Source organism: Pristis pectinata, chromosome 38 (assembly GCF_009764475.1).
Source record: "Pristis pectinata isolate sPriPec2 chromosome 38, sPriPec2.1.pri, whole genome shotgun sequence".
NCBI lineage: Eukaryota > Metazoa > Chordata > Chondrichthyes > Rhinopristiformes > Pristidae > Pristis > Pristis pectinata.
In genome coordinates, this window is record NC_067441.1 from 1,696,735 (window position 1) to 1,711,299 (window position 14,565).

General features: G+C 50.1%; 1 protein-coding gene across 1 annotated transcript in view; it reads left to right on the top strand.

Moving 5' to 3' along the window:
* The first annotated feature begins 3,203 nt into the window (after positions 1-3,203).
* Positions 3,204-14,565, top strand: part of mark2b (MAP/microtubule affinity-regulating kinase 2b) — a 127,006-nt gene continuing 115,644 nt past the window's right edge. The window contains exon 1 of the mRNA XM_052044939.1: positions 3,204-3,769. Coding sequence (XP_051900899.1) covers positions 3,725-3,769 — 45 coding nt within the window. The 5' untranslated portion in view covers positions 3,204-3,724. The remainder of the gene's footprint in view (positions 3,770-14,565) is intronic.

Genomic DNA, 14,565 nt, shown 5'->3' on the forward strand with positions numbered 1-14,565 from the left:
AAATTGTGCAAAAAAAAGGAGTAACGAGGTAGTGTTCATGGGTTCATGGACCGTTCATAAATCTAATGGCGGAGGGGAGGAAACTGTTCCTGAATCGTTGAGTGTGGGTCTTCAGGCTCCTGTACCTCCTCCCCGATGGTAGTAACGAGAAGAGGGCATGTCCTGGATAGTGAAGGTCCTTAGAGATGGATGCTGCCTTCTTGAGGCACCGCCTCTTGAAGATGTCCTGGATGGTGGGGTGGCTTGTGCCAGTGACGGAGCTGGCTGCAGCCCTTTCGATCCTGAGCACTGGGGCTGGTTTGAGCACTAGTAGTCTCAACATTCCCATATATATGTGATCAACATTGGACAGAAGATTTAAATGACTAAGCAATTACTATTGGATGCCTCCTATGTTTATCTCATAATGGTCCCCATTCCACTTCCTTGAATCTTGCCTGTTCCATGGTTCATTTCTGTGTTTCTTTCTGACATGTATCCCTTGTGTTGGCTCTGAATCAGAATCAGAAGTTATTATCACTTCCTGTCCCAGGAAGAATGAGAGGGGACCTCATAGCGACGTTGATAGGAAAGGACAGAGTAGATGTGGCTAGGCTGTTTCCCTTGGTGGGTGAGTCCAGGACCAGAGGGCACAATCTTAGAATTAGAGGGTACAGTTTCAAAACAGAGATGAGGAGAAATTTCTTTAGCCAGAGGGTGGTAAATTTGTGGAACTCCTTGCCACGTACAGCAGTGGAGGCCAGATCAGTGGGGGCGTTCAAGGAAGAGATAAATAGATATCTAAATAGTAGGGGTATCAAAGGATATGGGGATAAGTCTCGAAATTGGGATTAGAATAGGGTTCCCCCCCCAACATTCCCCATTTCTCATTTCTTTTTTTTCCTTTTCCTTGGAGCAGAGTCAATGGGCCGAATGGCCTGCTTCTGCTCCCTTGTTTTGTGATCTTGTGATTACATTTTTTGACCTTTGATGGTTATTCCTGACACTGGCCACATCCTTAAAGGCTCAAATCTCGAAGCAATCTGGACATAACAGGGCTAGCATGGACCCAGTGCTGCATAATGAGCAATTGAACTGAGCTTTGGGTGACCTTGCCCGGGTGACAAAGGGTACATCATTGCAACAATGGATAAATGAACTGGATGTCATTATGGATCATTTAAATTCTCAAGACATGCCAAAAGTTGGAATTGGAATTGGTTTATTATTATTGTCACTTGTACCTAGGTACAATGAAAAACTTGTCTTGCATACCGTTCATACAGATCAATTTATTACACAGTACATTGAGCTAGTACAAGGTAAAACAATAACAGAATGCAGAATAAAGTGTCACAGCTACAGATGAAATGCAGTGCAGGCAGACAATAAGGTGCAAGGTCATGATGAGGTAGATTGTGAGATCAAGAGTCCATCTTATCGTACCAGTGGACCGTTCAATAGACTTATAACAGCGGGATAGAAGCTGTCCTTGAGCCTGGTGGTACGTGCTTTCTGGCTTTTGTATCTTCTGCTTGATGGGGGGGGGGGAAGAGAAAATGTACAGGGTGGGTGGGATCTTTGATTATACTTGCATTGGAAGGTGACTTTTACTTGGAAGTAATACTGAAACCATGGTCCTATCTCCCCTCTGAGTCGCATGGCATAGAAACAGGCCCAGTCCTCTCAGACCATAAAGCATCTATTTACACTAACCCATTTTTATTCTTCCGACATTTCCTCCGAGATTCTACTCCTCACCTAGGCACTAAGGGCAATTAACCAACCCACATGGAAGGAAATCATTAGCACACAGTGGAAATCCAGACGCTCACAGGGAGAATGTGCAAACTCCACACTGGAGGTCATGATTGAATGTGGGTCTCTGCAGCTTTTGAGGCAACACCTGTACCAGTTACACCACTGTGCCGCCCATGAATGGTCTAGGAATTCTCCCTGATGTCCTGGTCAATAGTTATCTTGCAAGCAGCGTCACTAATAAATCTATGATTTATTTATTAATACATTACTATGCCTGGATACCCAATGGGCACGAATCCTATATTGCAAGATTATTTCATTGGCTAAAAACACTGTGGGAGTTACAACAAACAAGTGGTTAGGTCCTGATGCGGGGTTTCGACCTGAAACATCGACAAATCCTCCCCCCCCCAGACGCTGCTCGACCCGCTGAGTTCCTCCAGCAGATGGTTTGTTGCTCCAGATTCCAGCGCCTACAGTCTCTGGTGTCTCACACTTTGGGAGTTGCATGGTGGTTATAGGCACTATACAAATGCACGTCAGCTTTAATGTTGTTTTGTCACGTGCTGTTGCACTCGGCAGGTCTCTCCAACCTCTCCAAACCAATGCAATCGGCAACGTTGCCGGAGATTGCCGAGCATCTCCGAGTCATTCCGAATGGGGAGGCGGCCATGTTTGACCCAGCCGACCGGGCGCCGGGAATCCCCGAGTGCCGGAAACAGCCGAGAGTTGCCGAGTGACCGAACTTTGCCGGAGTCCCGGTTTAATGCGAGTGAGGAGGCGGCGAGTATTGCCGAACAGGGGCGGGGTTTTCCGACCGCTGACGTCCGTTTATACGTCACAGCGTGAGGCGGGGATCGGTGACGTCTGCGGTGAAGGAGGCGGGGCGAGCGAAAGGGAGGAGGGGCTTGCAGCGCACGGCCCCCAACGCAGGGGCGTGGCCTGAGGGGAGGGTGGAAGGTGGAGGGACCGATGGCAGAGCGAGGTGAAGGGGCAGGGCTTGTGCGGGAGGGGCGTGGTTTGGCGGTGGGTGGGCGTGGCTGTTGGCGGAATCGGAGAAGGCGTGGCTTCGCAGAGAGCGGGGCGGGAAGGGGCGTGGTTACGGAGGCAGCCAATGAGGGTAGGAAGGGCGTGGTTTGGAGAACGTTTAAGTCGGGGGCGGGGGGGAGAAAGGGGCGTGGCTTCGGAGGCAGCCAATAAGGAGGGGGGGGCGTGGTTTAGCCCTCGCCCGGCGGAGTCCGAGCGGGAGCAGGGGGCGTGGTTTCCACGGCAGCCAATGAGGGGAGAAGGGGGCGTGGTTTCGCTCACGCCGAGCGAGGGGCGAGGGGCGGGGAGTGTGTTGTCCGAGGCAGCCAATGAGGGGAGGAGGGGGCGTGGTTTCGGCCGGCGGCGACGGAGATTGCCGAGGGTTGCCGAAGGCGGCCATTTTGCCGGGCCGGACCCTGGGTCGGTGGTGTGCGAGCGGTTCCGCTTCCCTCGCTGAAGGCGGCGGCGAGAGACTGGAGACGAGTCCCTGTGGGGAGGGTGGGAGGGACCCGAGGGAGGCGGCGGCGGGGGGCCGGAGCTGGAGAAGCCCGGGTGGGGGGTGGGTGAGAGAGAGCCCACACCCGGGGTATTTATGCTGCCAACCCCCGGGCGCCGCAAGTTGACGGGCTTCAAACTCCCCGTCGCCTCTCCCGGGAGGCCCTGAAGCCTCGGGGTTCGAGTGACGCCCCAGCCGGGCTGCCCCCTCAGCTCCCCCGGCTGCCTTCCCCCCCCCCCCCTCATGTGAGCCGCCCCTTGCAAACCCCCACTCATTTTTTTTATTTTCAATTTTTTTGTCCAAGTTTCGCCTACTGGAATTTATTTTCCTCCGCTGACTTTTCCTCCCTCCATGTCCGGCTCGACCAGTTAAACTAGTTTTTTTAAGGAGAAGTTGTATATATTCTCTGTTTTTTTTATTTAAAAGTTTTTTTTTCCGCGTGGAGATTTTCAAATTATCGTGATGTCCACTAGAACGCCGTTACCTACACTCAATGAGACCGACCAGGTAAGGCTAGTACACTTTAATGACTCCCAGTGCTCTGTGGACTTTAATGTGGGTATTATTTCGTGCCTGAGTTGCTTTGTATTAACATGCCACATTTTAATCTCACAAGCTGGGGTTCCCTGGATCAGGGGTAAGGGCGGGAGTGTGGAGGTAAGGGCGGGAGTGTGGAGGCAAGGTCCCTGGTGTCTGTTTCCCCTCTCGCCTTGTTGTCTGGGGCAGGGGTCGTTCCTCTCCCCCCCTCTCCTCTCCCCCCCTCTCCTCTCCCCCCCTCTCCTCTCCCCCCCTCTCCCCTCCCCCCCTCTCCCCTCCCCCCCCTCTCCCCTCCCCCCCTCTCCCCCTCCCCCCCTCTCCCCTCCCCCTCTTCCCCCCCTCCCCCCCTCTTCCCCCCCTCCCCCCCTCTTCCCCCCCTCCCCCCCTCTTCCCCCCCTCCCCCCTCTTCCCCCCCCCCTCTTCCCCCCCCCTCTTCCCCCCCCTCTTCTCCCCCCTCTCCCCCCTCTCCCCCCTCTCCCCCCTCTCCCCCTCCTCCCCCCCCTCTCTCCTCTCCCCCCCTCTCTCCTCTCCCCCCCCTCTCTCCTCTCCCCCCCCCTCTCCCCCCCTCCCCTTCCCCCCCCTCCCCTCTTTTCCCCCAAGATATTGGACAAGGTGAGGTTTCTGCATTACCCACTTCCTGGGATCTGCTCCCCTAGTTTTGGAGGTGTCGAGGGCGTTCCTCTCTTTCCCTCTGGGCGGGTCTGTCAGTGACTTCTGTTCACCTTGTCCCCTCGATTGTGGGCTAGGGTACGTCATTGAGATCGCCAGTGTCTCTTTTCCCCCTGGTTTAGCTCCAGGGAACTTGTGAGATTTGTTGAGGTCTGCTGCTCCCGCACACTTTCCTCTTCCACCCTTCTGTGGCAAGAGGTAGTAGTGCCGTTCCTACGTTCCCCTCTGCTGTGACCTTGTTGATTTGCTGTCATGTTCGTTGTGTTGCCTTGGAGTGAGGTTTTCTGCTCCTGGAGGCTGCTTCTGTCTTTTGGAAAGTTGGGGCGAAGGGACCCTTGGGAGCTAGTTTAAAAAATTTTGAATGGAGCTTCTCTGTGAAAAGAAAATCGGACACCAGCTATGGAACCCAAATTAAGCTTGCAGGCCATTTGGGAAGCCATTGCTTGACTTTTTGCCTTTATTCCCACCCCCCCCCCCCCCCCCCAATGTGTGTCCCTTCACTCCTGAAGTGTTTGTCTCCTCAAGTGCTGATATGATTCCACAAGTGTGGGTTTGTGTATAGGTCTCCCACCTTTTTCTTTGCAGATGTCTGATTGCTGCTATACCTCTCCAAGTTTGCGGAGAAGGTTTGAAGTCCCAAGTTAAATGTGTTTATTTAATATGAAGAGCCTTTTGCTGCTTTGGTGTGCAGTGAAAGTAGTTGTGCACTTCCTGCCCGGAGCAGGGTAAAGGCGGAACCTGGTTACTGTGTTTACTCTCCCTCTCCCTCTGGAAAGGAGCCGTTCAGTCTGTTGCTGGGCTGGATTCCCTGGAGGGCAAAGCAGATTGTCTCGTCTGCGACTGCTTGCAGAGCTCACGCGAGCCTGGAGCAAGGTCGCTCTCGCCCGACTCCCGGGGCTGATTCTCCTCATAAGCACTGAGTGGCCTGCAAGGAAAAAAGAGGCAGCAAGGCCGGTTTCTCTGCCTGAACAAAATTTGTACTTGATTTGGGCATTTTACCACTTTAAAGGCACTATTTAAAAATGAGTTGTTATGAGTGGTTATAGTTGCTGTGGGTGCTAACGTTTGCTGTAACTAGATATTGTGTTGAGTCCTGTGAGCAGCAGGTCAGAATCAGATGTATTGCCACTAATTAGACGATGTGAAATGTGTTGTTTTGTGGCATCAGTACAGTGCAGAGACATGAAAATTACTAAAGTTAGAAAAATAGTGCAAAAAAAAGGGATAATGAGGTAGTGTTCATGGACCGTTCGGAAATCTGATGGTAGAGAAGAAGCTGTTCCTGAATCGTTGAGTGTGGGTCTTCAGGCTCTTGTACCACCTCTGTGATGGTAGTAATGAGAAGAGGGCATGTCCCGGGTGGTGAGGGTCCTTAGTGATGGAAGCTGCCTTCGTGAGGCACCGCCTCTTGAAGATGTCCTCTGGTGAGGAGGGTTGTGCCCGTGATGGAGCTGGCTGAGTCTACAACCCTCTGCAGCCTCTTGCAATCCTGTGCATTGGAGCCTCCGTACCAGGCGGTGATGCAACCAGTCAGAATGCTCTCCACTGCACATCTGTAGAAGTTTGTAAGAGTCTTTGGTGACAGACCAAATCTCCTCAAACTCCTAATGAAAGTAGTAGTTTCTACTCCTGGGAGGTGGATGTACCCGCTCTTTGGGCAAATTGATTTTCCTTTTCTCTCCCTGTCCCCAAACCCAGGCGGGTGATCTGAAGAGGCACAGATCAGCAGAGAAATCTGGGATTTTCCAGACCTCGTCGGTCCTTCCCCGGGGCACATTTCCATTTTGTTGAAGGGGTAAAACTGCAAGCACCTCCCAACCGGTTTGCAGAATAGGATCTTTCAGTTTAGTTACTGTGTGTTAATCTGATGAGCTCGGAGACAGTTTGTTGATAACCTGCAGACTAAATACCAGTAATCCCATAATATGTTCCCTTGAGTAGTTAATCTGATTTGAATGAGTAAAGGGACTTTGGTTATCCCAGTGATCTGCAACGCACTGATTACTTCCGTCAATTAAAAAGAGAAAATGTAACCTGGTGCAAAACCTGGAGATTTGGACGGGTCACAGAATCATTGGTTGAATGTGGAGATTCAGGTGGCAACTTGCTCAAGGCACTGCTTGTGGTATCGGCGGTCTCAGTCACATGTTTCTGCCCTTAAATTGCTTGTCTGTTTCTCCATTAGAGCCTCATGATTTATATCAGTGTTGATTTGTGTTATTCAAGTTTATTGTCATGGGCGTACATACCCGGGGTATAAATGCCACGAAAATTGGCTTTTATCAGCAGCAGCTCAGTATATTACAAGACGAGGATAAACATAAGTTAACATGAACTTAATACAAATTATACATAAATGGGTGCAAAATAAATAACACTAGTGCAAGAGTGAGAAAGAAAGATAGTCTGAGGTAGTGTTAAGATTTTTCAGGTGGGCTCACGAACCTGATGGCAGTGGGGAAGAAGGTGTTGTTGAACCATGAGGTGTGGGTTTTCAGGCTCCTCTACCTCCTGCTCGATGGCAGCATCGAGAAGAGGGCACGGCCCAGATGGTCGGGGGCGGGGGGGGGGGGGTCCTTGATGAAGGATGTCGCCTTCCTGAGACATCACCTTGTGTAGATGTCCCTCAATGGTGGGGAGAGCTGCACCCACGATAAAACTGGCTGAGTCCCACCACTGGACTTGGCTAGTAATTAACTTCAGTGACAGGTTTTGGTATCGTTCCATATATCCGATTGTGAGGAGTAGAATGGAAGGAATGGTAGGTCATTCAGCTTGTTCCTGGTCTCCCATTAAATGCGGTCACATGATCCTGTGTCTCGTCTGCTTTCCCACCAGATTCCCCCTGATCTCTGGCATCATCTTGAGTCCAAATCTCAACTCAATAGATAAGATATTTATTAGTCACACGTACAACGAAACACACAGTGAAATGCATCTTCTTGCGTTGCTGGGGGTAGCCCACAAGTGTTGCCACTCTTCCAGTGCCAACATAGCATGCCCACAGCTAACCTGTACGTCTTTGGAATGTGGGAGGAAACCGGAGCACCTGGAGGAAACCCACGCAGACACGGGGAGAACGTACAAACTCCTCACAGGCAGCGGCCGGAATTGAACCCGGGTCACTGGCACTGTAATAGCGTTACACTAACCGCTACACTACAGTGCCGCCCACGGTAGTGTAGTGATTGAACTCCGGCCTCTATGAACCGTTTTACAGCTCCTGTTTTGCTGCTGCACCAAGTCAAGTGAATCATAGAGGAGTTGGTGACATTATGGATCCAGGTCAAGTCCTCTGGACTGGAGCAGATCTTGGAGCTGGGGGTTACAGTCTTTGCGATTAACCTGGGAAGTTTATTGCTGCTGTACTTGGCTTTGGTGAACCTTTGCCACTGGGAGAGTGGCTTAGGAAGGGCCTTCTGTTAGCCCACATCTCCTGGTGCAGTGGTTTGTTCTTCCGATCAGTGTCAGCAACCTGGGACAGGCGGGGAAGGAACTTGCAATTGTTTCTCGCTTTATCTGATCCTTGGGATACTCAATGAAGCACTTCTGACATAAAGTAACTGTTATGTAGGCACACAGCAGCCCTAGTTACATAAAACAAGGTCCCATTAATAAGAAACAAATGGATGGTCAGCTATCTGTTGTTGAGATAAGTGAAGGCAGTGGAAAGGGAGAACTCCCTGTTCTTTCAACAGGGCTGTGGAACCTGGCCTGGATTATGGCTCTTGGTGGATAGGGGCACCTCCGACGGTGCTGTACTGCACTGTGGTGCCAGTGTGTTGCGTGTGGGCTCCAACTTATTGCATCTTTACTGAAAAATGGTTGTGTGTGTGAATGTTACGCAAGGGCAGCATTGTGCTGGCTTCCTCTGCTTGGTGTCTGAGACTGTCCAGACCCCTACCCTCAGTTGGGTTTTTGCCTCTGTAGAACTTGGTCTCCCAGCAAGGCTTAGTGTACTGGAGAGAGAATTGATTGCTGCTCAGATTGTTTGAGAAAATGTGAGATTTTGCTGATTCCTTGGCAGAACAGACTGCAGGGTTGGAGTCTCTTGGGTTACCATCTTCAGGAACGGAGACTGGTCCAATTGTCATTACAGAGGAGTTCCCTTGCTGACTGCCAGTCAGAAAGGGCACCGTGAGAATTCTCCTCAACCACCACCTCCCAGTATCCAACGAAAAGTGTTCCTGGAGTTGCAACATTCAATGTGTCAAGAGGCAGATTGGACATAAACTTCAGGCAATCAGTGCGGGGAACGGCATCTACATTGTACACAGCATTTGGCCTCGTTGAAGCCTTCGTTTCTGTCCCCTGGGAGATTTCATGGAGGATCATTTCTCAAATTTAACCGTCTCCAAAAATTCATCGCCATTCTCCATCTCTTTCACATTGATGTGCAGGCTGCAGTTCTTGCTGATGGATCCACCCCAGGCTGGGGTCAAGCAAGGCTGCAGGGGTGCACCCACCCTCTTCTCAGTCTTTGCTGCAACACTGCACCTCGCCTCCAGACTTCCTGCAGGAGTGGTGATAATCTGTAGGATGGGTTGGGTGGGGAACATTCTTCATGGCCAGAATCACTCCAACTTCAGCCACTGAGTTTCAGCAGGAAGACAACACTTGCATATGTATATGCTGAGAGACTGTCTTCCAAAATGTTGTCAGTCCCTTCACTACAAGTAGTCCTCGGACGAAGTATGTGGAAAAACCAGTGTTCATCTCCCCTGCCCCCCCCCACCACTATACCACACAGCACCACCCACGATAATGAAGATCCATGTTGGGGCCCCAATGTATCATTTTCCTTATTCTGGGAATGACTTTTTGGCAAGTGCAGACGTTGACAAAGTCCGCCTCTGCCTCCTACACCCAGCACAGCCTTGATCCATCTGTGAGAAATGGTGCCCAAGGACACAACCTCGAATTCAGCACCACACTCCGGTCTGCAGTAGCAGCAATCTCTGCCCTCCTATACATGTCAGTGCCATGGGCGGTTTACAGGAGGCACCTCAGGGCACAGGAGAGGTACCAAATCCACTGGGAGGCTAGGTAAACCAACATCAGCGGCCTCTCCCAGTATTGAGGCTCTGACTGTGCTTGGCTCGCAAGGCAGTCACTCTATGACGTCTATCAAGGAAAGCAATTTCTGGGAAAACTGAGAAAATGACAACCACAAAATCATCTCCTATGGAGGGAAATGGACAGTCAATGTTTCAGGTTGAGATCTTCATCTGGACTGAAAGATAGAGGGGAGACGGCTAGGATCCTCCACTCCCCCACCTGCCTACCTTCCCTGTTTCACCTGGATTCACCTATCACCCGCCAGCTTGTGCTCCTTCCCCTCCACCAACCCTTTTATCCTGGCTTCTGCCCGCTTTCATTCCAGTCCGGATGAAGGGTCTCATCCTGAAAAGTCGACTGTTCATTTCCCTCCATAGGTGATGCCTGACCTGCTGAGTTCCTCTGGCATCTTGTGTGTGTTGTTCCACCCCTTCCCTTCCCCTCTTTTTTTCACTTCGGCTGAAGGGTCTCGACCTGAAATGTTGACTGTCCATTTCCCTCCACAGATGCTGCCTGACCCGCTGGGTTCCTCCAGCATCTTGTGTGATGCTCCATATTCTAACATCTGCAGCCTTTTGTGTCTCAATACCACCTTTCTTTAGGGAAAAAAAGCTGTAGCATCCTCCCCGAGCTTCTGGCAACCAAGGCTGGTGGTCCAGGAAGTGATGGAGCACTTCAAGTCTCTGCAAGCGACTAACCTGCCTTCTGAACTTCCGCTTACTCCCCTACGGTGGAGTCCGCAGACCCCACACAGCACTCGTCGGTGTGGATCTCCGGTGGAAGCAGGTCATTTTTGACTGAGGGACTGCCTCAGAAGAACAAGTTGTTGAGTTTAAAACATTTGATGGGGTAAACGTGAGGTACGTTTCCCAATCACGCTGGGCAGCTGAACAAAGTCCAGCAGCTGTGTGCTGGGTGGCCCAGATGGGTGTATTTCTTACCTTTTGTGAATGGAGGGTGGCTCTTGCTTTGAACATTGGCATGTGCTGCTTTGTGAAGGAGCTGGTGCCTTTATTGCCAACAGTATACCAGTCAACTTTTGTTAATAACTTTGGCAATATCTGGAAAAAAAATCTTAATCAACACTTTCACGAGCTGTACCTTTCATGACCAATAGTGTTATTGAAGCCTGAACATGATTGTAATGTAAGAAGTAGGTAGCTAATTTATGCACAGCAAGCCCCCACAAATGCATGATAAACCTACCTTTAAAGGGTAATTATAGGCTGGGACAAAAGAAGGGCTTTTCTTGGCTCTGAGGGTGGATGAGTTAATACTGCCTTGGAAGGATGGCATCTCCAGCACTCATGCACTGCGTGTCCCTTGGATGAAGTCCTAGACAGGAGCTTGAACTCGTAAGATGTGAACAGAGCCAAGTCTGACTCTTCAGTTTTTGATTCTTCTGAATATTAACAGGTACATTAAGATGGCTGTGGGGGAAGACCGCACATTCAGCACATCAATCTGTGCTGGCTCTTCGAAAGAACCCTCCAATTAATCCATTAATTTTTAAGTACTTATCCAATCCCCCTCACAATCTACCTTGTTATGGCCTTGCACCTTATGGTCTGCACTGTACTTTCTCTGTAGCTGTGACACTTAATTCTGCATTCTGTTATTGTTTTACCCTGTACTACTTCAATGCACTGTGTAATGAATTGACCTGTATGAACGCTATGTAAGACAAGTTTTTCACTGTACCTCGGTACAAGTGATAATAATAAACCAATACCAAACATTCCTGTTGAATCTGCTTCCACTGCTCTTTTGGGCAACATCTTTTAAATTGCAACAGCTCACTGTGTAAAAATAAAATCCTTGTGCTCCCTTGTTCCTTTGCCACTTATCTGAAACCATCCTCGTTTCTCATTCACTCTCTAACCTTGCTGGGTAATTTTTAAATGCCTCCATTAAATCTCCTCTTAACCACCTGCTGTAGAGCCCAGCTTTTCTGCTGTATGTCTGCACCTAGAGATCAGAGCATCATCCAAACCTGCATTATCTCCCCGTAACTGGTCCCGGGAAGTGTGCAAAAGCAGCACTGGAATCTGGTTTGCTGGCTTTTATTCCACCATATTTTGGGAAATTATGGTGCAGAGTGCAAAGCTTACCCTGACAAATTTAGTGCAAGAACGCAGGTAGACAGGGTAGTGAAGGTGGCGTTTGGCACGCTGGCCTTCAATCAGGGTGCTGAGTATAGGATTTGGGACTTTATCTTGCAGTTGTACAAGACATTGGTGAGGCTGCACCTGGAGTGTTGTGTACAGTTTTGTTACCCTTTTATAGGATGGGCATCATTAAGCTGGAAGAGTGCAAGGAAGATTTTCGAGGATGTTACCAGGACTTGAGGGCCTGAGTTACAGGGAGAGGTTAGGCGGGATAGGACCTTATTTCTTGGAGCTTAGGAGACTGAGGAATGATCTCCTAGAGGTGCACTAAATCATGAGGGGCACAGATAAGGTGGATGCATAGTCTTTTTCCCAGGGAAAGGAAATCACAAACTGGAGGGAAGAGGTTTAAGGTGTGAGAGAAAAGTTTTAAAAAGGACCTGAGGGGCAACTTCTTCACGCAGAGGGTGGTCAGTATATGGAATGGGCTGTCAGAGGAAGTGGGTGAGGCAGGTCCATGGATAGGAGCGGTTTAGAGGGATATGGGCAAATGGGACTAGCTTAGATGGGTATCTTGTTCAGCATTTGCGAGTTGGGCCAAAGGGCCTGTTTCCTTGCTGTGTAACTCTGTAACCAAGAGTCCTGATAAAGCTGATGTCTGGCTTTCTGAAGTTCACTCTCCGGAAGGAATGCTTCAAATGTAACCATGCAGCCTGCACTTCTCCAGACTTCTTCCTTTGTTGATTTAGTGGCCAGTGGAGTTGCCCAAGAACCGTCTGTACTTCCGTGTACATTTGAAATGGTTTCTCTCCAGTACTTAACTGAGCTGGAAGTATTGTTTGCCAGTACCGCTGTGGTCCCACCACTGTGCCAAGCAAATCCAAGCTGCTCGCAGTATAAATAGCGCAGTGTCAGTGAGTGCACCAGCACTGGCTGGATACAGGGGTATGTGGAATCTGCTTCACTGGTTTTGCACAGACTGTACATTCGAGGGCAATGGTCTGCCGCGGCTGTGTCCTGTTCCCTGCCCGGTCCCTTTGCCTTGATATCTGGGAGCTTTTGCGATCGAGTTCTGAGAGGTTCCACCGGGAGTACTTTTTCCTTGGGGAAGCATTTTGATTTTTAACCCATTTGCTGCTTGTAAAGGAAGGCAGAGAAGCATTTATATCGTGCCTTTCAGGATGTTCGAAAATACTTCCTGGTTCAGTCACTGTGGTGTTGTATGAAGGGTGGCAGCCAATCTGTATACAGGAACATTCCACAAAAGGCCAATTGCTAAAGTCCGGGCAGCCTGCTCTTTAATGCTGTTGACTGGGGGATAAGTGTTGGTCTGACTGCTGAGGAGAATGCCCATGCCCTTGTTTGAAATACAGCACTTCTCGTCTATGTCAACTATCAAGCACTCATCTGTATTAGCCCACCTCACCAGCACTTAATACATAGCCTTCTAGGCCTTGTGATTTTTCTGTGTGTGTCTGAAAGGGCAGACAGAACTTTGGTTTAAGTTTTCATCCAAAATGTTCAAGTGAATCACTGGAATTGTAGAATTGTTGTGGCACAGGAGGAGGCTTTTTGGCCCTTTGACTCTCTGCCAGCACTTATGATCCTTTCGATTCCATTCTGTTGCACTTTCCTCACACTCCCAAGTTATTTTCCACCCGGTCTCTATTCATTTACCATTTCTGTTGGTAGAACGTAGAACAGGCCATTTGGCCCACCATGTGGTTCTCATCTTGCTGAACAGTTGACTTCTGGTTTGGACTAAACATCTATTGCAGGGTTATAAGCAGTGCTAAAGAGGGAGGAAAGCAGGCTTCTTGCCACCTCAGGATGTCCCAAAGGCTTTGAAGCCAGTGACATCAATTTGAGGAGATTCAAGGGACTGCAGATGCTGGAATCAGGAGCAAATGTTCTCCAATTTCAGGTAACCTGCTCCCCATCTGTCTCTGATCTACCCAGGGCCTGTCACACACACCCTTCTTTCCAAACCCAGCCCTCCATCTCCCAGTTTCCCTACCCTCCTCTGTATACTCCATCTGCCCATCACCCGCACGCTCCTGCCACTGGGTCCCCTGCTCCCTCTTCCCATCTGCCTTCCCCACCAGCCCCTTGTTGCCTTCACCTATCGCCTCCCAGCCTTGCATCATCTCCACCCCTCCCCCACCTGACTCCATCTGCTCGTCAACCCTCCTCTCCTGGATCCACCTATCACCTGCCAGCCCTTCCCCTCGCCCCACCCCACCCCTTCCCCTCACCCCTTTACACTGGCTATCTTCCCTCGACTCTTTCAGTCCAGGTGAAGGGTCTCGACCCGAAACCTCGGCTGTCCATTTCCCTCCACGGACGCTGCTCGACCTGCTGTGTTCCTCCAGCAGATTGTTTGCTGCTCCAGATTCCAGCATCTGTAGTCTATCACTTTATTCCTTGTGGAAATGTTCTGTGATTTGTGAAGATGTTCCCTGAACACCTACCCACACAAAGCCTCCAGCCTCTTTCTATCTCTAGTCCAGAGGCGATACCTCAGTAAATCTCCCGTGTGTTTCTGGCTCCATCTACCTGACTCGCCACTTGCTTAAGGGTTTGAATTTCGCTGGGACCATTCCTCCTCCACTTCCATCGGACGTGAGCTCACCATTGGGATTTGAGTTGCTAGACTGCCTCGGTTGTGTAAGACACTTGCTGGACAGCCAGTTTAGATAGTGAGGGAATGTGGAATCAGAGCAGGGAAGTCGTGCTGAGGTCAAAGATCAGCTGTGATCTTAGTAAATGGGAGAGCAGGCCCAAGGGGCGAATGGCCCACTTCTGTTTATGTTCCTTATGGTCAACAAAGTTCTGCAATTGGAGTCGTGTGATGATGCAGGACATGCGGGAGCCAGCCTCTGCGCAGCAAGTTCCCATGCAAGCAGTGTTGCAACAATGAGGTTCCTCAGT